The following is a 22,904-nucleotide window of genomic DNA, read 5'->3' as shown; positions in this document are numbered from 1 at the left end:
CTCAAGTAAAAGTGAGTAAGTATGAATTCTTCCAAGTACGGACTTCCATCCAATATGGACCTAAACAAAAATAAACCTAATCCATATCCAAGGCATCCTTAATATTTCGAGACACCATGAACACTTCGATTTCAAGCCGAACATCAGAAGATCATTCGAGGCTTACTTGGCAACAATAAAAATGAATGATAGCTATTTATGATTCTCCCTTTACACTACATAAAGAATCTCTGGAAAACAATAAACATGTTGGTACCGAAAAGTCAAAATTTGACCATCTAAACAAGCAAAGCCACTGAGCGTAGATCAGGTCATGTGACTCTTCATCAGGAGGAAAACTAAGTGTATTTCTCAGCTATATTCTATAGTTCTATCTTGAGGAAAAAAACAATAATTCATTCAATAAAAACGCACACACGCACACAAACGCTCAGTAAACACAAGTTCTTCCTGTCATTCCTCTTGTGTGGACTACACAGAGAAATGTACTCACAATAAAAAAAAAAATTAAAAAAATCCACGCACACTTTGAGTGGTTAACCACAAAGGAAATAGCAGACAGGCCTTTCCTCTGCAAAAACAGCAGCATCTCTCCCTCCCATTCTTCTTCAACAACAAGGATTTTCCAATAAAGCCAGTACAATTCTGAAAATACATTGCAAGAGTCTCCAGGTATCACGACGCAGCGAAGCAAATCTTCAGCAGTGTCTGAGCGTGTTCAGCTGGTCGTGGCCAACTTCCTTGTGAGATGATACAGAAAGAATGTTCCGTCCAGAAAGTGTACACAGAAAATAGCGCCAGTTGAATTACGCAAAGCCGTTTGCGCGTTTATTCAATCAGCTTGATGTCCAGCTTCAGGTGCATGTGCTTCTTGCCTTACTAGTGTGGACCAAGAGCGTACTTGTACATGGATATCAAGACGATCACTGAAACGGCTTTTCGTTTTGAATTGCAATCCCACAGCTCGTGATTACGGCTCGTTGTTGACACAATGAGACACTTAATGTAGAAACTGCAATTATCTCAACGATGTGTGTCGACAAAATATCACATTATTGAATGCGGCACTAGTATCTATCCGGGAAACTTGAATAAATATTTGTATTATTTAAAAAAAAAAAAAATCTTTAACCTTTATAGTGTTTTTCTATTTGTGTAAATAAGCAAAGTCTGTTGTTTCCTTATAAGGTTTATGAATGAGGATTAGGTAATAAAAAGTCCTGTGATCCAGTAGTGATGACAAGTAAGAACTTGGTTGCTCGGCTTCATGCCGAATGATCCACCGCTTTGTGTTGGTGTTGGCCCTCCACGGGGAAATGAAGCTTGCTCACAGATTTAAGCCTCAGGCTGTTCTGATGAACTTCCCCTAAATGGCCTCCATTTGTTTTCAAGGTTGCTCTGAAAAGAGTCCAGAAGGCCCAGAAAAAGGAAATCCAAAATTGTTTGCTCACATTTTGAGTTCCAAGTCTTTGAAAAAGAAAAAATATTGGCAACAAAGATGAGCGCAATGTGAATTGTCTTCAAAGCATGTTTCCAAAATTCCATCAGCACTCGGCATCCACGCTGTGGACGGTGACCGCCGCTTGGAGGTGGTGCGTGTGCAGCGGGGGATGATGTGTGTGCGTGTGCCGGTAGGGGTAGAATTTGTGGCTGAGTAAGGCTGCCGTCTGTGGCGGGGTGTCCAGGTCCAGGTCGTCGTCGTGATTACCGACATCGACGCCCGCCGAAAGTGGGTCGTTGTTACCCGGTGGATTCTCGCTGTCCTCTTGAGGGCTCATGGTGCTATAGCCTGGAGAAAACACACCAACAATGGATTAATACATCATGTTTACAGTGTTCCCAAGTGTAAACTATTCAAACTAAAATGAAAAAAATAAATGAATAAATAAAAAAATTATTTAATTATTTATTTAATTAGAGCGTGTCAATTTATATCATATGACCTTTTGGACTTCATTGTAGTTGTAATTATTATGGGATATTTGCAATATAACAAGAACTTAATATAATTAATATAAACTTATATCAATTAAATTAATTATAGATTAAATAAAATATGAAACAAAATAATTAAAACACATTATGTTGCGGTTCTACAAGGTAAGGATAGTTGTGTGCGAGAGTCCGCCATGGAGCTGGCTCTCGGGAAGAAACCTTTTTTTTCAGTTTTTTTTTGGGATGCACCTGTAGTGCCTGCCACCTTTGAAATGTAACCACCCAGTGGATAAAACAGACATAGAAGCAAATTATGTCTGGATATTTGTTTTCTGCCGGCCCAAAATTCTTAATGAGCCAAAAATGTCCAATTTATTTCATTGGCAAAAAAACTGGACCAATTAAAAAAAACAGCAATAAAGGCATCAAGCCATTAAATACAAGCACATAAAGTACACGCGATCTAGGTAACACTCTCTATTGGCACCCAAGTCACTCCCCAGGCTAGTTTCCACCATATGATGCCGCAAGGATATGCATGTATATTAATGCGCATGTTCTTGGACATAAGATCAAGCCTGATCATAGAAAGTCTTGCCAGCATGGCAGTTAACTGGGACAACTGGTAATGAATGTGGTTGGCGGGCCACAACATAAAACAAAACATGCATTGAAATAATAAATAATACTGAGAACAGTCAGAGATCCGTGCACAAATACACACGGAAATACCCAACTCCAAACTCATTTACAATCGACAAAGAATATTCATCCTATCAACATGAAGCTCAGACATACTTTCAATGGTCATGTGGGACTTACAGAACACAATTTCAAACAATTCCCTGGCACCTTGATGTCTGCTTCGTGCTTTCATAAAAATACGCCAACACTCAAGACTGGAGTCACGCTTTACACACCATATTACTTGTCTTGCTAAAATGAGCCAGTTTTAAGGAGCTGGCCCAGTCTCAGGCAAATGAACAATTGCATATGCCGCCCCATATACTGCTGATCTGGCTTTCGTTACCATGACAATCAGGGTGGACCCTATCATTACGAAAAAGCAATATTACGGAAGATTCATTTGGTTGTTCACTTTCACAATAATGGCGCTCCAGAGACCTAACTTTTGTTTTGTAATTACATTGATCCAAATTAGGGTTGTAAAATAAAGGGTTTAACGACTGCCATAGAAACAAGAATGCAAAATACAATCAAAACGCTAATTTGTCATTTTATAGTCTTTGTAGGAGTATTCCGGGCTGATCACTCTAAGCCAGACCTTAAGAATTGTCAGTCTTTGACCCAGCGCAGCAAAGTAGCAACTTTGAAGTGTCTACTTAGTAATGTATTTGCTTTTAATCCCTGATGGACTAACACCCACTCGCTCTCACTCTATTATTTCTAACTCATCTTCCTAGTGGCCTTTGTGTTGCACTCAGATGTCTCATCTTACGTCATTTTTGCATCTTGGGAAAGTGGCGAAAGGAAGTGTCCTTGAGTGAGCCACTGAACTACTATCCCCTCGTCTACTTGTGACTTCCTACATGTGGAGCAGAATAAATCGGGAGCATAGACTTGCTATATGAATGCAAGCCATTTGGCTTCCACTGAACATGACCTCATCCTTTGTTACGCAACGTGCTGCTCTCTATGGCTTCGTCACCACGTTCTTAAACGAAGGATTCTCTTAGCCCACTCATCTTGATCATTTGTCTGTCATCATTGGTTACGCAACAACTAGCAGAGACGCTCTGAAGCGATGCCTTACGTGGGTGTGAAGAGCCCACGTGAAAGAAACTGTCCATCCGCCCACATCCAGTGAATGTGAGCGCCTGGCTGCTAACACACTCACAATAGGACGGGTTTAAAAAGAACAGAACAGTGGAACCCGACACATAAAATACCGTACAGTACGTATAATACGCTCTCAGATATAAAAGATCACCACCCCCCACAATCATTCTTCAAAAGCATTTTTTGCAATCTACTCATGAATAATGTGATCCTCCAATTTGCTGTTATCCATTCTCAAAAGTTGTGATAGATTTCCAAAATCCAATTTTATTATTATTATTTTTTTTTTTTAGAGTACAAAAGCTATCTTACCGAGCTGACAGTTTCAGCTGTTTACACTCGAGCCCACAGATATGAATACCAGTAGCAGTACCGAGTAGATTTAACAGACCCCTTTTGAGCTGCATGCCTATGGCGACGCTAAGCTAGGAGCGCTAAATGATTTAGCGTTTAATGTGGCGAGAACACACTTCTGTGTTGACTAAAAAGTAAAACTCGTGAAAAACGGTCGAGAAATGAGCAAGTAAACAGGAATGTCTACCTCAGGAATGTCTACCTCCCCAACATGGCCGTCACGTTGTTAACCATTTGCTACATTGCTACGAGAATATACACATCCAGTATTGTCCGATATCCATGAGCAACACAAGCAGGGAAAAAAAATGACCCGGACATGCGCCGATATGTTCCAAAGGTGTCATTAAAAATGACTGTTTGGGGAACCACTGATGATGTTTATAGTTTGAGGAAACCACTTATATACAAACTACAATCTCGGGTTAGATGTTTCATAATGCTTAGAAAGAGCAGGGTTATTATAGTTTGAGAATTTCTATTATAGTTAGTTTTTATTTAGTTTAGTTTTTTTTAAATTAATTTTTTATTTGTTTTCAGGGCAGCTTTGTAATTTTTTTTATCAGTGTTCGTTTTTTTAGTTTTAGTATTAGTTTTAATTTTTTCAAAAATTGGTGTTTACTTGTGTGCAATATTAGAAAAACACCATGGTAACTATTGGACATTAAATATTCAATAAAACATTTTTTTCATCATACAGGGTACAGTTTAACAGTCTACATACTTTGAATTACAATAAGTGCAGTGCATAATACCGCATCTAAAATTATATTAATACATGCATTGCCTTGTTGCCAACTTCTAAAGTGGATTTGTGGATGAATTCTTGTTGAGAAGTATTAAACCCAGTCGTACAGTGTAACATTTTTTGTATACTGTAATTTTTTTTGATACATGAAACAAAAAAGAAAACAACACGCTTTTACGAAGCGTTGCATTTTTGGGCTGAGTTAAATGACAAGCGCGTGTGCAGCAATATCGAAATAATTAAGTTTTAACTCAAACCCAAAGGCCCGTGCATTAAATTTATTGCCAAAGATGAAAATGATATCTTCATTATAATTAGTTTGTTTTCTAAAGGTAAAATGTAGTTTCAGTACGTTTTTGTTATTTTAAAAGTATTCTTTATTTTATTTTTTTGTAAATATAAATGTTTTTTTTTTTCAATTTTAGTTTTGGTCATTTTGTTTGTATTCGTTTACTAAAATAACCTTGGTGAGCAGCGACAATTATGTTACTGTGGAACCCAAGAAGAAAGGCACTGAGTGCATTTTATTGCTTATCCAGATATTGCATTGTATAACTGGAGCAATTAGAAAGGTAATATGTCATTTACAGTAACTTCACATTATTTCCAACAGACAGCAAGTACTTTGAAGACTGCCACTGCCCTTCCCCAAATGTGGAGCTGGTGCACACTTATTTGAGTCCATTATGTTGTTGTAGAGCCAAAAACTCATAGGAGGTCTATCACAGAGAAGACTAGCGTAATTAAACAGAAACACAAAACTACGAGAGGCTCAGAGGATAAACAAGGAAGTATCGTAACCCCTGGTGTCCAGCATGTCGTACACATTAATCAGTCCTTAGTTCCGTGGGGGAATTGTGTCAAAAACCATCATATTTTTATTGAGGTGGTATATAACTTGGAGCAGTCGCCTGACAATCACATGGGCCTTATAAACGATTATTCACACTTGCACATCAATTGACAAGGAAGTATCCTCAATTAACTTGAGTATTTTTGTAATGTGGGAGAAAGCCTGAATACCCAGAGATAAACTTTGCAAACAAGTGGAGCACATGCTAAGTCTTTGCAGGAAGGCTGGAGTTGAGATTCAAGCCCAGAGCCTCAGAACTGTGTGGCAGGTGTGCAAACCACTGAAGCACTGTGCGATGCCTGCCACTAAAGTCAAACGAGACAAATGATGAAGAACAGCAAATGGAACGTTTCCATCCGAGCTACTCACTACATCCTATTGTTATTCAAAATAAAGTGATGGACACCAAAACCTGAGTACTTAGTTTTTATATGAGCATTAAACAGTTTCTAACAACACGCAAATGTACAATGCACAAAAACTGCAGGACGCAACAGTTTGACTGATGACGATTATTTCAATCCGAATACATCCTGTTTGTTGTGCTGCAAGTCGACTAGGGATTGGGGTGTATACGGGTAACCTCTTTGTGATCAAGCTACCTTCTATATCACTTATCTGTTTCAGGTTCATGGGTAAAACTGACACCTACAGGCTATTTAGAGTCTTCAATCAACCTTCAAGAGGACGACTTCTTTCTGCTACGGGACAGCTGTGCTAACCATTTACCGACTCAGTACTTTACTGTAGTCCCATCTTCACACCAACACTGAGTGAAGAAGTAAGGTAAAACAAATCAAAAAATGTAATCTATTCTTCAAGAGTTGAAGGGAACAAAGCAATCTGGTCCAACCCGACTGATGTAGTCGGTGATTAAAAATTGTGTCCTTATACATTCGTACCAATGAGAGTTGAAATAAGTTATCTTACCGTGGTCACTCTCTGTGCCAGATCTTCCCCAGTACCGCCGTCGTCGTTCTGGAGTGTGGGTGTGTCTCTCGATCACCGCAGCAATAAATCGAGTATTACTTACTGAAAGTAAGGAGAACGAACACATATATGAGAGGGGACACAGTGTGGAAATGTGTGAACATTTACTTCGGAGGGAGTCTCAGAGTTCCCAGAATTCTCCAGTAACGTCACAAAAAGTGGCTAGAATTATTCACTTTTATTCTACAACTGGATTCTTTATTCTATGTGTATTTTGACATCAGGTTTTACCGCCAACATAACTCACTTATTCCTCGGTCCTCGTGGCTGTCATCATCCCTCTCGTCTCTGTCGTTATCCAGGTTGGACATTCTCACTGACATTTCTGGTGCAATGGAGGAAGGGTGGGGGTTTAGAAAGTTGACTCAGAATGGAAAATATATTTTGTGTTAAGATGACAATTTGTCATGCATCACACTGAATAAAAATTCGCAATGACAACCAATTAGCGTCCAACAACACCATTTCATGCTTTTAAAGTGAAAAGCAATGACTATCACAAACAGACATGAAGACAACGCCTCAGCAAACGCATGTGCTGATAAAAACAAATTTCAGCATCTAACTTTCTGTGGCTAGGCGCTAACTGCTGTGCATAGAGGGAAACCAGAACGCTACGACTTTCTTTGAAGACTTTTTTGCAAGTGGATAAAGTGAACCCATGCATATTCACAGCTAGGTCGTGACATATTTAAATGTTCACAGATTTTTATTTATTTTTTATTTATACTGACCTATCCTCCGTTAGCATTTAACCTATTTGCTGTTTTTTGTGCTGAGGCCAAAGCTAAAAAAAAAACAAAAAAAAAAAAAAAAAAACAGTATTGTTTTGCTGCCATTCTGGGCCATCTTGAACTGCTAATTTATATTCCACCTTATGGAAAGCACTTTGTTACAGGTCCAGCTTTTGTGAACTGCGCTATATAAATAAAGTTATATTGTATGATAACATGAGTTGAGCAGCTTTCGTTCGACAAAAGCATTGAGTTACAGCTGTTTTGCGGCATCTTGGTGTAAAGCAGAGGTATTCAATTAAAAGTCACAGAGGTCCACGACTAAAATTTCTTCCAATTTAAAGGTCCGAACCAAAGTCCAACTTCCAGAAATGTCTAGCCTATGTTCACATTTTTATATAGTTTTATATATTTAGTCATTTTCAACAGAGCGCACTCATATACTAAATATGTAGCAATGTTCCCATTGAACACCTTTGCCAGTTAAACAAATATAAGGCGTTTATTTCTGTGAGAGTATGTAAATAGTTTGTGTATTTTTAATCATGTTTTTTATACACTATTTGTATCAATGATAATTACACACACACTCACAGACACGCACATCATTGCTTCAGCACACATGCGCACAACTGACACACCCACACGCTTGTTTACGTTTCACTTTCCATAAGTTTCGTTTTTCTTTGAATAAAGTCCAGAGGGATGGGCGAAGAAGTTAGAGAGAGTACGGGAGATTGAACTGGCAAGACGTCTACTTCACCTCCTAGCTTCTCCTCCCATCCCGATGGAAAAAAGACAAAACCTTCCCTGGTTATTCCTCTGGTTCTATGCATTGAATTCAGTCTAAGAAGGCGTCAGGACCCTTTTAAACCTGACAATTTCACATTCAAGAAAATGTGGCTCCAGGAACTTAAGGGTGCCACTTCCAGAAAAAAAACAGTAAAATATCTCCTGCAGAAATATATCAAGTGCTAAGCATTGAGTTAACATCGTTTACCTTTTTTTTTTTTTTAAATCAAAGAGTTATCAGCCTAAAAAAACCGGAAAGCCTAATTATTCAAGTAAAACAGGTCAACATGTTCAGTACACAATCAATAAAAATGGCTGTCCTCATGAAAAACTAATTCAAAATGAGCTTTGACACCACCTTTCCTTTTGAATATTTTTTGAACTTCTCTTAATGAGAAAAATGAGTTCGTGACTGCCCTGCCAGTGACTTAAATCTGTGTTGGAACGGAGTCAGGGCCATTGGGATTTGGTAGATTATTTCACACATCTGGGCTTTGTGTTTTCCTTTAAATAATGTTTGTGCAACTGCATTGAAACACTCCTTCGCAACTTCCCCATCACTTGAACGTTTTTTTTATGTTTCCCCAAAATCCATGATACTTTTAGTGAACATTCGTTTGCATGCCGCTGGGCTGTAAAAGAAAATGTAAAAATCTGTTGTACTGCACTCGAAGTTCGATGTTTTTGCGTGCGCTCACCTCAAACTTCAGCGGATAACTTTGCAAAAAGGGGCGGTGCTTTGTTTCGTAGTGGCGCTTCGCAATGTTGCGACGGTTTCGGAGCAGATGATGCACACTGGTTTTGAATCGGCTGCAGCCAGAACGAAACTAAATTTCTCCGTCCATTCATTTAAAACAACACGCACCGACCTTGCTAACTTTTTAGCTAAGCGTACTGTCAGAAGCACTCTCTTCCGGTCTGCTGCGCAATTGGCAGTGGATCGTAAACAAAAGATCTGATTGGCTCAAATCAGTGACGCCGTATTAACTAGAATTGCAGCGTCGACGTTTGCGAATACGCCCTGAAAAAAATTCATCATTGATTGGTCGTGGGTCCGGATCCGAACCATCTGTCGGTCCCAATCCGGACCGCGGTCCGCCATTTGGTGATGCCTGGTGTAAAGGAACCGGATAGAAATTATTTGAGGAGCTACACTTGGTTGTGAGGGCGAATAACCCGCAGAACTTTCTCTATTTGAAGCAGGGCTTGCTCATTATTCTACGCGAATAGTATTTGCTCGTGACATAGATGATGCTTTTGAACCCAACAGTCTTACATACCTTGTGCCGCCAGTGGCGACATGTGCTGATGTGAGCGCCTGTGGATCTGATGTCTGTACGCGTACACAGCCAATACTAGCACCATGATGCATCCCATTATACCCCCGGCAACAGGACCCACAGGGGCGCTCTTGATCATGTTTAGAGATGCCACCTCCTCATCTAAAAAAAGTGGCGGTGGTCAGACGTTAAGTAGAAAGCATTTAAGATGACCCCTGGTACGACAGCAAGCCAGAAGCATACAAACAATGAATGCTGCGCTGCAGCTACATATTGTAGTTGCATTTCTTTTTGCTCACTGTAAAACATCTAACTGCATGCAGATGGCCAATTTGAAGGAAAGGAAGAATCATTTACTGGTTTTGTTCAAACACATTTTTGCAGCACCATAAAAAAGGATGGTGTTATTTGTTTTTACTGCAAGTGTCTCAAGAGATATAAAAATCACAAACCATGTGTGCATTTGTTGACTCACCAAGGAGTCCCATGGTGTCCACATATGGACTCTTTGCGCCGACAATGCCCCCGAAACATTCTTTCTGTAGGGCACAGTATGGCTTGTCCAGGTGGGTCTTGCCATCGCTGTCCACCATGCACCACTCACAGTCCAAAACACCAAAGCAGTCGCTGGAACAGAATACAGTATTATTTCATTGTTTCCCAACTACAGGAAAACCTACTGCGCATGGTCGGTTGTATCCTCAGATCGGTATCGTCTTGATGAGTGTCTGGTTTTGAGTTGTAAACTTTGTGCTCAAATGTGATGTAACTTCGCTCTTCTTTTCAATTTGACCATTTGTTCTTTGGCCTTTTCTACACAAGGCTCCCTACAGGCTTCTGATTGGCTTAAACTACACGGACAACACAATCTTATAGCACCATCTGATGATGTGACACGCTTGACAACTTGCAACGTTTTTTTTTATTAGGACAGAGTATTATTTTTGTAGCAAATATATTGACGTGAACAGAGATTTCTAGGGGTGGTAAATGTCAGAGGGAATCTTGAATGCAACTACAATTCCAATTTCTATTCATGCCCACTAGGTGGGACTGAACAACTGGTTACGATAGCGTGAGAGGTAGGTCTCATCCTGTAATGCATCCACTAGAAAAAAGCTCTTCAATTAAAATTCAAAATGAACCACTTGCGAGGGACTTCTCAGTGCAAAGGTCCTAACCTCAAAGTGCATTGACAACCCATCAAACAAAATAAATGACAAATTTTTGTTTGTCTATTTTAAGTGTAACTATTTTAATCCCACTAAAGGCCCGCAATGGATGAAAATGAATAAATCTATCCCCCAAAACACAGAAACACAAAGTGCTTGTGAAACTCTTAAAAACATGTGCACAGAGAAATGTATCCAGGCACAAACACTTCAGGTCTCTGTTTTCACTAAACTGTATTTTGAAGCCTGCAACTCCAAAAAAAAGTTAGCGGCACAGATCTCAGACTAAATTTCAGGTAACACTGAAGAGGAAAATTAAACCTTATTTTCAAGAAATTCAGAGCAGATAGATTTCAAGGAAAAACATGATTTTGTTTACTTTATTTTGGCATCCTATCTGAAATAAACACTCATTGCACTCTGTAGCCTTATTGAACTTGGATTTCTGTTCAGAGTCAACTTTTGTTATCAAGAGACTACGCTGCATCCTGCGTTACCACTCCCATAAATCTCCTCTGGCAAACAAATGATTAGATTGGCTTGTAAGGTCACGTGATCCCAACAAGAGACACCAAAATGCTGAATATATGTGCGCAGTCTGTGACAAAAAAAAAAAAAAAACGGCCACGTGACAATGCACATTCTCATTTTAACCACTAATGACCATGGTTCCATGTGCACTGGAATCTGGTACAAGCCACTAACTAGATAATTCAGTGTTCATATGCGGCGTTGGTATTCACCTGCTGCTGTATCTCTGGCTGCAACGAGTGTTGATACATTGAGGCAGTGTGTCTTGTAGACTGGGATCGATCACATTCAAAGTGATTGGCTCCTGATGTACCTCGCAGCTCGGATTTCTGTACAGAAAATACATTTAGCATGAAATGCGCAGCACAGATTGCTGTCATTTTCATGGAAATGAATGCAAAAGAGTTCCCAAAAGATTAGAGTTACGGTTACTTGACTAACAAAAGGAAAGGGAAAATATATCTGAAGAAGAAAAAAAAAATAATAATTGCACGTCTTCCAGAAAGCGAGGGCGGACGTGACACACAGAGGCTTGCTGCGCCTGATGAAAGGAGGTGGGTGAAACCAAAGATGTGAGAGACACTGAATGATGGACAGTTTGGCAGAAAGAAAAAGAAGGACAGTTGGAGACAGCGACAACAACAAAGACAGAAGAAGTAAGGACATTCAATTAAAAAACACCCAGACATTGACAATGGAGCTTGGAGCATACATGTCCTGAGTTTTATAACGTGCACAAACACATGCACACAGCAAACGATGAAAGAGGCAGGTGGAAAATGTAAGAAATTTAAAACCTGAATCACTATTACATACAAAAGTAACAAATAGACTTCCGAGTAATGTGTTCTTTCTGGGACATTGGGCTGATGGACTAGTGCAGTTTTGCACTTCAGCCATGTTACATATTCAACTGTAAATCATAATGTACAAGTCTACATCAGCTATCCCCCCATTTTACTTCAAATCATATTTGATCCAAAAGAGCCCCAAAATGTGTTAACCATTTGGTAAAGCAATATGAATTTTTTCTTTACTTTTCGGTAATATTAAAACTGTACACGCAGCTAGGTAAACACATCAGCTCATTTTCATCCTCGAAGAAAATTGAGAGATTCCAAAATGTGTTATTTGTTATTCAAAAATCATTTAAGAAAATATGTGATAAGCTTTATTCGCCGTTATTTTATTTTATTTTTGCTCCAGGGCCTAACAATCATTCAGAATTAATTGCATCTTTTTGCAACACGACTGACCTGTTTTCTGCATTGGTGAGGTTGCCAGTACACTCATTCACCTCTAGAGGGCACTCGCATGGACACTCGCACTCATTCTGCTCCATTCTAAAATGTAGAAAAGCACTTTCATGAGTCTGAGGGGAGGAAACATTGATCTTTTCTCTACTGGCACTTTCAAAAACGTGTGTGCACTTTTAAGTTGCAATGAGGTGATAGTCACGTGAAATGGTACCTGTGGCAGTTGAGACAAAGGCGGTCCACTGTGCTGCAAGCGCAAAAGGCCAGAGAGTCACACGTCTCGTTGACGATACCGGCAAAGGCGTTGGTGCCAGGTATTCTGGTCAAACGATACTTAGAGCAATGGCTGCCGTGGACAAGGTTGGTTAGGTCGCCCTGAGGAATACAGGAGGTGTACATGAAAAGATGAAAAGAGTTGACTGCATCCACAGAAACACTGGATCAATTTAATTAATGGATTGACCCCTCAGACAAAAGGAATCTGATGCCTAATTCAATGTCGCACCACCAAGAATGACCACGCGGTGGCAGCGTTAGATCACTTTTCAAAAGGCTTTCTTTTAACCAATCCTTACCATGATGCTTGTGTTGAACTTGTAGAAGCGCTGCACAGTGCGATCACTGAAGCTGTTGCACAGGTTCTTCTTTACAAAGTTGGGGTGGTTCAGTATGTCATTGGCAACGAGAGGCTCCTGATATTAAAAAGAATAACACTTGATTTCAGCCATCCTAATATATTCTATGTTCATAATTATCCCATGTTTCTATTTTTTTGTCAATGTAGTGGGGCAAATAAATTGGGTGCTTATCAATAGAAGCACATTTTGTTGTTGTAAAATTACACCAACAAAATTAGTCCATTTGTATGACGATTGTGCCCGCAAGCGTTGTGTCCGTATGAGAATAAGCAGTACACACAAGGTCTTGTTTTGGGTTCTGTACCTTGTGTGTGATGTGCTGTTGTTCTGCAGGGGCATGACCTTTTGGATCAATGAGAGTGGGATGGGCCACCAGGTAACCTCTGTCCTCCATTATGAAGCACCTACAAGACACACACACACACATTATATTAGATATATCCAGTTTAAAGAATACATGGTATGTAGTTTTAGCTCTCCTCTCACTGGACCCAGCAATTAATTGCACTCATTCTGCCAAATCCTGCCCGCTCCACTACACCACAGCCTCTCTCGGTAATCCTGTTTCATATGGCCTCTGAATGACAACAGAAAAGACGTGAAAAGGAGCTGCAGCTGGGGGCAGAAAGACGGGGAGTACTACAGGGAGGAGGGAGTGAAAGCATCAGATAAAGTAAAAAAAAAAAAACTGCAGAAACCCAAAAGAAAGTATGTGGGGCAGATGATACAGAAAGGCTCATCTCCGACGTGAATACCAAGATAATCAGCTTATCTCTTCTTCCCTTTTTTCATTTTTCTTCTCTTGTGAATTCACTGATGCGCAAAAGCGAAGAAACTGAGGAATTTGGTAACAACTGATGGTAGACCATATTAGGAATAGAAGCAACAATACACACAAGGAGGAGACAGCATTTAAATCTTCCACCAAGGCCGGTCTACCCACCTGATTTTGTTTCCCTTGTCCTGGTTGCAAATGGGAAGGAGGTCCAACAGAACTTTATAGAAGTAGCGTAGGGTAAAGTCTATACCCATCACGGCAACTGCATAGCCAGGGGCCATCTGAGAGCTAGAAAGATGTTAACCAAGGGCACATAAAGGTAAAAACATCATTCAACTATGTGTCCTCAATAAATCCCATCAAATTTGCATACTGGAAACTGTGTTTATACAATCAAAACACGACACACTAATCCGGATTTAATGAAACACAAGGATACTATCTATGTATTTCCGAGTCTAGAAAATAGTTCTTGCTACAGTGTTGCAAGTAGTGCTATAGCATCGTACATTGCGATTTAGGCTCATTGAAGTGGATAAATCAACAAGCTAATCTCAGCTGCAATTACATGCCTCTCAAAAGCTCCAGCTAAAAGCGTCTGTGTTGAAAGGTTTCTGCAATTATTGCTAAAGTATCTTGGCAAAGGGTGTAGGTCACTGTTGTATTTTACACCAGGCATGTAGAAAACACAATGCTGGGCTGAAAGATTTTTTTGGGGTGTGAGGTGAAAACATTTTTGCAGATGAGTACAATGTATCCTATCACAGGACATCTGGATTTTTCTCAGGCATTCAAATGATTTAAGAAAAATAAATAAATAAAAATTAACACAATTACATATTTTAACTCAGTTAACTCAGTTTTTATTTTTTTCAAACATTGATTTGCATAACATGGAAAGCCAAATTCCAAATTAGCTGTACATTAGAAATCCCTTTATTGTCATTGTACTCAAGAGTGCAACGAGATTAGAGAGCTCCCCTCTCCAGTGCAATACAACAATAATACAGACAAATATATAAATGAGATAAATAAGAGAGTGCAATGGAAAATAATACTGAAGGGTATATAAAAACACATCACAATGCTGTTCTGCAAGGTAAGGGTGGTCTCGTGTGTGTGTGTGTGAGATTTCAGAATAGAGATGGCTCTCGGAAAGAAACTGTTTCTCAGTCTATTTGTCCTCAATTAGCTGCTCACTGTGGTTTGCATTTAATAAAATAAAGCATCCATCTTCTTACCTGGAGGCATGGATGGTGTGGCTGATGGTAACAACGTAGCCCGCGCCGCCCACATCCAAATAAGGCCCAGTAAATGTGATAAGGCCGGGGTTAGCCACAGCATGCTGGTACCTGTAGCCAAGAGAGAGTTTACATATTTGGGGTAAAACTCAAAACAAATGATATGATTTAGCATGACAAATGGAGAGGTGTCTAACCATAAAAATAATTGAAAAACATCTTGACACAACAAAGACTACAAATCATTGTGCACACATTCAGTACGCCTAACCACACACCCGCACACATACTTTCCCCTTCACTCCATTCAAAGTAAGCCTCACCATTGTCTGCGGGTGGGGTCAAAGGCTTTGTCCATCAATGATCCAGGGTAAATCCGGAGCACCCCACTGGGCGTTGCTATGTAACGGCGCACAACGTAGCAGTTGAGGCTACTCATTTCCATTAGTGTCATCCACTCATCCGTGACGTGACTGGTCGCCATAACCTCGTTCCTGACCGAGGACTGCGGTGGATGAAACAGGAGGGAGTGTGAGAGTGGAGAAAAGAAGGTAGACTGGTTATGATGAGGGACATACATTGCAGGAAACAGTTGTGTGTGGGAGGTGAGAGTCGGACGTTTGTGTTGTTGAGATTTGGGATTTGACAAGAATAAGGTCAGTTATTCATCACGTAAGCTAAATGCACCCAAAAAGTTTCATCGTATTACAAGGGTGTCATTGGCCACATTCGTCCCATTTTGATCTCATGGAGGACAGACACAAAAGTATTATTTTAGCGTCATAAGGTATAAATAACAATTATTCCAAATGGTTCAGATTGTTTTGGAGCAAAGAATTACAAATACATTCAGAAAATATTCACACGTCTTTATTATCTTGTTGCAAATATTGCAAATAAAGAAACATCTGAAATTTGTTTGGGAAAAAAACCAAAAAACAATCGTAATTTTAAATTGTTATGATTTTTTTTTTAAAATAATTTACTCTTCTCCATTCATGTACTCCAAACATTGTTTACAAACCCCTGAAGTGAGGCTCTTAGCACATCAGAGGTCTGATTACTAGAAATGTTCGTGCTTACTTTAAATTATTTATGCATGGTCAGTGTGGGACCATATTGATACAGATTGCATTGATACTTCATGAATTATGCTTAAAATGACCTGTGTTATAAAATACAAGTAACAACCCAGGACTGATTTATTCACGTTACATAATCTCTATTCAATGATTTGTTCTATTTTGATAAATACTATAGGTGGTTTTAAATTTTTTATAACATATCTACACCAAGTAACTTATGATCACAGGCTTTGGACTGGTGTGATACTGGTTTGGTCGCCGTGTGCATGTCTAATGTTGCTCAGGAAGTTTATGTTAATGCTCAGACGCATGGAAAATTAGAGGGAACATTACTGGTTGGTTGTTGCGCCTTTTGGTGCTGTAAATAGTAAATCCTTGTTGTGGTGGTTGCCGCAAGCTAAATGGGTCTCTACATTTGTTTGCAGTGGGGTTTTTGGTCATTGTCTCTTTGCAAGATGAAGTTTTTAGTTAAGATGCATTTTTTTTTCTGTAAACTAGCAGTCAAAAAGGTTTGGTAGACTTTAGAATTCATTCTGCTGCAACCACAGGGCTCCAGACTGCCCCCAAAGGTGGTTAAAATCTAAAAAAGGTTAGGGGCCGCTGTGTTCCTAGTGTAAAAAAAAAAAAAAAAAAACACGTCTGGAGTTCCGTACTATCAGGACTTACACAGTAGACGACAAAAGAATAATTGACCTTCTTTGACATACCAAGATTTTTTGACAGGACTTTAAATGTAACATCAAATCATGTAATATGAATTTCCTCCCAAAAGATGCAATTTACTGACTTACTTTGGAGCCGATTATCAGTTTTTTTTTTCCTCCGGGTGATGCATTTTTTGAGTGGTGCGACTTGGAGTTTGGAAGATATAGTATTCAATTCAACAAAACTGATTTCTTCGTAGTGCAAAGGTGGCACCACATTTCATGTTCAGAAGTATTTTTTAGCGTTCAGAAGTCAATCAATATCAGGTATCAAACCGTACATTGCAGGAAAATTCAGAACGTCATCTAAGTGGTAGGAAGTGGTCATTGCTGGACCCTCCACGGGATAAAATTGGAAACAACAGTTACTTTCACTGAAAATAGCGGTGGATGTTTTCTCCGACCTGATGAGCCTGCCTGGATCCCCTGATGGGCTAGTTCTGACCCACGGGCCCGGCATTGAACACCCCTGCTGTTTTTTTTTCCTCCCCAGAACATCTGAAAGGAGCAATTTGGTCACTCGAGGAGGCCTTTAAGACATGCCTGGGCATCAGAGCTGGAAGTGTGGTTGAGTTCAAACCCCTTACTCCACCACCCCCACACCAGGAATGCAAACAGACTGCCAAAACCACATGAGGGGTTTTGTCCCCTTCCTTAAAGATGCAGAGCTTCATTACATTTTGCAGATCAGAACATTAGAAACACTCTACTAAATCCCTCGCTGTTCTGCTGGCACATACTTATTGAGTAGTAGTGTTGCAGTATTTGTGATGAATATAAATATTTGTGTTACAAACGACATGAACAAAGGGATCATTTGCATGTGTTTTTTTGTTGTTGTTGTTGTTGTGTACCTTGAGGCCTGGGTTGGCGATGAGCCTAGTGTTATCACTCAGATAGGCTGTGTAGTGCTCCACCATGCGCTTTGTTTCTGGCTGACTGAGGTGCTCATAGGGAGATGAGAAGCTACCAGCTGCCAGCATCACTGTGGGGGATTCTGAGAAAGGCAAAGAAAGGGACAGAGAGGTTTTCACAGCCGATATCAGCACACACACGCGCACACACACAAACATTTGGAGTTCTGTCGAATTTAGCTTGGTCTTACCAACGGACGCAAGTTGTTTAAAATGGAGGCAAGAGCTGGGCTGACCCAGTAAGTCCAAACGATGGTACAGGAGTTTGGAGCTAGGTGCGGTGTTCAGGTTTTTGAGTTGTTTCACTGGAATCTCTGGCTGCACGTACACGATGCACAGGATGAACGACGTGTCCTGAACCTAAGGCAAGATAGTCAGTCATATTTATAGATTAGCGATTTTAAATGCATCTTCGACGTATATTAAGACCTTGTTTACAAGTTGTTTGGCTTTGTCTTCGATTTTATTTTAATCAAAAAGTTAACGTAATACTGTACATGTAATCGTTTGAAAATAGCACAATGTAGCAGTAATGCACAAAATGTAAGACTGTGCAACAAAGTGAATCAAAGCCATCATTCTCCGGCGTCACCTACCAGCTTCCAAGCGTAGCTGACATTGTACACATCTTTCTTGTTATCTCTGAGCCGGTTAGTGTGCCAGGATAAAGATGAGTTCACCGGAACAGCAATGACCTGACTGCCCAATGGGAGACTGCAGGAAATACATACACAGCGTTTGTCGGTTACAGCAGACGGACCGTCACTTTTTAAGTTTCAAGTTCCACAGCTATTCTCACTTGAGGATGTTCTGTCGCACAGCATGGAATCCAGGAATATTCTCATAGTGGATGATATCGGTGTGAAGAGGAGGCTCATTCATCAGGTAAGGCCGTGTTAGTGATGGGTGCATCAGGGTATAACCTGGGGAAAAAGCACACCTGCCTATTTAAATGCGCTTATACAACACGTGGGGAAAAAAAAGAATACTACAAAGTGGAATTTTAAATTTCCTGACAAATTGCATGTGAATAATGATACGTTCTCCAAGGTGTTACAGAAATAGATGACTTATTACATCACACAGCAGAGCAAAGCGCAAAGAGCAGGCAAATGTGGCCCCTGGAGGTTAGCAGCCGTATTGGGATGATAGAACAATCTGATTAGATTTCGCAAATATTTTTCTCGCACAAGAGTCTGACATTTTTCTTTCTTTGACTGACAATGACTCATTTGAGCGATGGTACATTTGAAGCATTTGCAATGAGCGGTAAAGATTGTGACATGAGGTTGGTTTGGACTGACCTTTGTTGTCAATGAGGAAGGTGTACGAAGCCAGAGAATCTTGATAATATGTGACATCCTCCAAAATGTAAGCCAGGTTTACGTCCACTCCCACCACACCGAGGAGCAGGTTCCCGAAATAACAGGGTCGACTCACAGTTATAATAAAGCCTGGGGGAAGAGAATGTATAACAAAACACAGCATTTTAAATCAGTCGCATCTTATCTTGCGGTTCTGTTTATCTGAAACCGCTGTCATTTGAAACACAAACACGTATAAATGTGTTGTCTGTTCTCAACAGACTAGCCCGATAACTTTTCACAGTTACCTTGGATTTTAAATCAAATCTGCTCACGCAACAAGAAAACTAACTGATGCCAAAATTTGGATTGTCATAATGTGTCTTGTATGGTCCCACCGAATTGAACGGTGATGACATCAATTGTAAGTAATTTCACTGCCGCATCTTTTTTATTTTAGCCAATCACAAGCCTAAAATTAACACACACATTTAGATGCCTAATTATAGTGAGTTTTAATGCCCTTTCAACCGATATGTATAGAAAACAAAATGTTCTCATTTCTATGCAAACGTTGAAAGGTTTTGTTCTTTAAGACTGTAACGTGCCCGGGATTTTTAAAATAATACCCAGATTGTGGACATGGATCTTTGTTAGGACATGTTTTCTATTATTTATGTGGCTATCAAGTTTTAATATTTTTTTTGCAATCACTATAACTTCAGTAAGGTTGTAGGTATTCAGTTAAGTCTTGGGCACGCACCATCTCCCATGGGGTCAGCGTAGGGCAGACTGAAGCGGACGAGGTCAATCATGCGGTTGGGCAGGTTGATGTAGAAGCGGCCCACTGTTGTCTCCAGGTTGCTGAGCTGGTTGAGCACCATCATGCTGCCCTTCACGACAGGCATCATGGCCGCTGCGGATAGTCCGGATGAGGACGCCATCGGAAAACGGTCAACGCCATACTTCACCGAATTCTGTTCGGCAAGGTCTCGCAGGAAGGCCAGCTCCTTCAAACCTGTTATTCCCTCTGCAGAGAGACGAAAGGAGACAGCATTGTTAAAAGCACACTATGATGTTCCATCTAGATCAGGGCTCTCCAAGTCAGGGCCTCGTGAGTCCCAGTGCAGCCTGTTCTGTATGCTAAGGTGGAAAAATTCCAATCTGAGCTTTATTTATATTCAGTATTATCGGATTCTTCTCAAATAAAGAAATTGAAACATGTATCTGGTACATGTGGTTGACGGAGTGGGAAAGAAAAATGGGAGAAAATTACTTTTGAAAACCTGTATCGTGTAATGACTGTGTGACAGAGCGGCTCCGTCAGTAATGACTGAGCAACACAAGGTAACGTTGATGCTGCAGCACACCACGCGCACACATTACATTTTTCCACTCATTCCTTCATTTCCACCCCAGTTTAATCTATAAACAGGAGACCACACCATTTCCACATCCCTTGTTACTGTTTCAGTAGCGTGACCGGGGTTGCGCACTCAGCTGTTCTATTATAGTTCACGTTCAAGCTTACATTGACACACTCACGCTCACCACTGACGAGACGCTGCAGGAGACCTGCAACCTTCACCATTCTAAAAAATCCAAACATGGACGTAGTTTAAGAGCCCCATAAAGGAGGCAGTCAGGAGACTCAGAAAAATTTGCGTATTATTAAATGACGTTTTGTGAGTTTGTGAGTGGACAACATGGGACCATATTTATACACACAGTAATGAGACTTAATTATGCTTAAAATGGGGTGTGATAAAATAAAAGTAACAAACTTTGGTTGATCCTTCAGGTCAGGCGACAAAGCCCAGTACAGGGTGGCTCGTGCTGACCTGAGCAAAGGCATCAAGCTAGCCAAGGCAACCTACAAGGGGACGCTGGAGGCCCACCTTGCCAGTAACAGACCACGGGAGGTGTGGCAGGGTCTACGGAGCATCACCAACTTCCGTGGCAGCAGCACGACCTCTGTAGACCCGAGTGCATCGCTGGCAGAGGAGCTTAACTGCTTCTTCGCTCGCTTTGACTCGCCCCAACCGTCACACCCCCGCACTTCAAGCTCCAACTCCCCCCCACTCATCGTAGAGGAACACGATGTGAGGCGCGCGCTCCTGGCGGTCAACCCCAGGAAAGCTACTGGACCCGACGGAATACCAGGCAAGGTCCTCAGAGCATGTGCCCACCAACTGTCACATGTTTTCTGCAGGATCTTCAACCGCTCCCTGGCTCAGGCAGTCATCCCCTCCTGCTTGAAAACTTCCACCATTATTCCTGTCCCCAAAAAGTCACCAGCCGTCCACCTAAATGACTACCGTCCTGTTGCTCTCACACCAGTCATTATGAAGTGCTTCGAGAGGCTGGTTCTCCAGCACATCAGGGACTGCCTTCCTCCCACTCTGGACCCCTACCAGTTTGCATACCGGGCTAACAGATCCACTGAGGACGCCATCGACACTGCTCTGCATGTTGTACTGGGCCACCTGGAACAACAGCGGAGCTATGCAAGGATGCTCTTTGTGGACTACAGCTCGCCATTCAACACGATCATCCCAGACATCCTCGTCGCCAAACTGGACACTCTCGGCCTCCCTGCCCTCACACGCATCTGGATTAAGGACTTTCTGACCAACAGACCCCAGACTGTGTTGCTCGGCCCCTACACGTCCTCCACCCTCATGCTGAGCACCGGTTCCCCCCAAGGATGCGTGCTGAGCCCTCTCCTGTACGCCCTCTACACCTACGACTGCAGCCCGGCCCACGGCAACAACACCATCGTCAAGTTTGCTGACGACACGACAGTGGTCGGTCTGATCTCGGAAGGTGACGAGACAGCCTACAGAGAGGAGGTAAAGAGGCTGACAACTTGGTGCAAGGACAACAGACTGCACCTTAACTCTGCTAAAACAAAGGAGATTGTCGTCGACTTCAGAAGGAACAAGACGCTGCCGCCCCCCCTCTGCATCGAAGGCGTGTGCGTGGAGAGGGTCCACACGTTCAAGTTCCTGGGAGTACAGATCTCCGATGACCTTTCTTGGAGTCACAACACCACAGCAGTGGTAAAGAAGGTCCGCCAACGTCTGCACTTCCTGAGAGTCCTCAGGAAATTCAACCTGGACAGGAAGCTGCTGCTGGCCTTCTACCACTCGTCCATCGAGAGCCTGCTGACGTACTGTGTCTCCACCTGGTACAGCGGCTGCACTGAGGCGGACAGAGTGAGGCTCCAGAGGACAGTCAAAACAGCGCAAAGGATTATTGGCTGCCCTCTCCCCCCACTGTCGGACATCTACACCGCCCGGTGCCTCAGAAGGGCTCTCAACATCGTCAAAGACAATACCCACCCAAACTCACACCTGTTCGACCTGTTGCCCTCTGGCAGGCGCTACAGATGCATCAAATCAAGGACCAATAGACTGAGAAACAGTTTCTTTCCGAGAGCCATCTCCATACTGAACTCTCACACACACACACGAGACCACCCTAACCTTGCAAAACAGCATTGTGATGTGTTTCTATGTGCCCTATTCAGTACTGAATTCCATTGCACTGTCTTATTTATTTATCTAATTTATATATTTGTCTGTATTATTGTTGTATTGCACTGGAGATGGGAGCCCTCTAATCTCGTTGCACACTTGAGTACAATGACAATAAAGGGATTTCTATTCTATTTTCTATTCTATTCTATTTTACATGTGTCTCAAATGTCTATTCATTGATAGTATGTTTGATTTTGGTAAATAAGTGGTTAGATTTTTTTTGTAACGTCTTCATCATGTAACTACAATTTAC

The 22,904-nt window shown here is 41.2% G+C and overlaps 1 protein-coding gene across 1 annotated transcript in view; it reads right to left on the bottom strand.

Moving 5' to 3' along the window:
• Positions 1-1,121: 1,121 nt before the first annotated feature.
• The window catches only part of cachd1 (cache domain containing 1), a 74,318-nt gene continuing 52,535 nt past the window's right edge, over positions 1,122-22,904 (bottom strand). The window contains exons 9-27 of the mRNA XM_088313789.1: positions 19,873-20,139; positions 19,110-19,259; positions 18,605-18,728; positions 18,402-18,519; positions 17,997-18,165; positions 17,746-17,888; positions 15,426-15,607; positions 15,103-15,213; positions 14,027-14,149; positions 13,388-13,487; positions 13,021-13,137; positions 12,660-12,820; positions 12,446-12,532; positions 11,402-11,518; positions 9,962-10,113; positions 9,487-9,648; positions 6,928-7,005; positions 6,621-6,722; positions 1,122-1,789 (exon numbers count right to left, since the gene is read on the bottom strand). Of these exons, the coding sequence (XP_088169915.1) occupies positions 1,545-1,789; positions 6,621-6,722; positions 6,928-7,005; positions 9,487-9,648; positions 9,962-10,113; positions 11,402-11,518; positions 12,446-12,532; positions 12,660-12,820; positions 13,021-13,137; positions 13,388-13,487; positions 14,027-14,149; positions 15,103-15,213; positions 15,426-15,607; positions 17,746-17,888; positions 17,997-18,165; positions 18,402-18,519; positions 18,605-18,728; positions 19,110-19,259; positions 19,873-20,139 (2,708 nt within the window). The 3' untranslated portion in view covers positions 1,122-1,544. The remainder of the gene's footprint in view (positions 1,790-6,620; positions 6,723-6,927; positions 7,006-9,486; positions 9,649-9,961; positions 10,114-11,401; positions 11,519-12,445; positions 12,533-12,659; positions 12,821-13,020; positions 13,138-13,387; positions 13,488-14,026; positions 14,150-15,102; positions 15,214-15,425; positions 15,608-17,745; positions 17,889-17,996; positions 18,166-18,401; positions 18,520-18,604; positions 18,729-19,109; positions 19,260-19,872; positions 20,140-22,904) is intronic.

This window comes from Idiotropiscis lumnitzeri, chromosome 13, assembly GCF_059441095.1.
Source record: "Idiotropiscis lumnitzeri isolate Australia: NSW breed Sydney's pygmy pipehorse chromosome 13, RoL_Ilum_1.0, whole genome shotgun sequence".
NCBI classification, from domain to species: Eukaryota; Metazoa; Chordata; class Actinopteri; order Syngnathiformes; family Syngnathidae; genus Idiotropiscis; species Idiotropiscis lumnitzeri.
The sequence above is the reverse complement of the archived record's forward strand: the minus strand, read 5'-3'. Positions and strand labels throughout refer to the sequence as shown.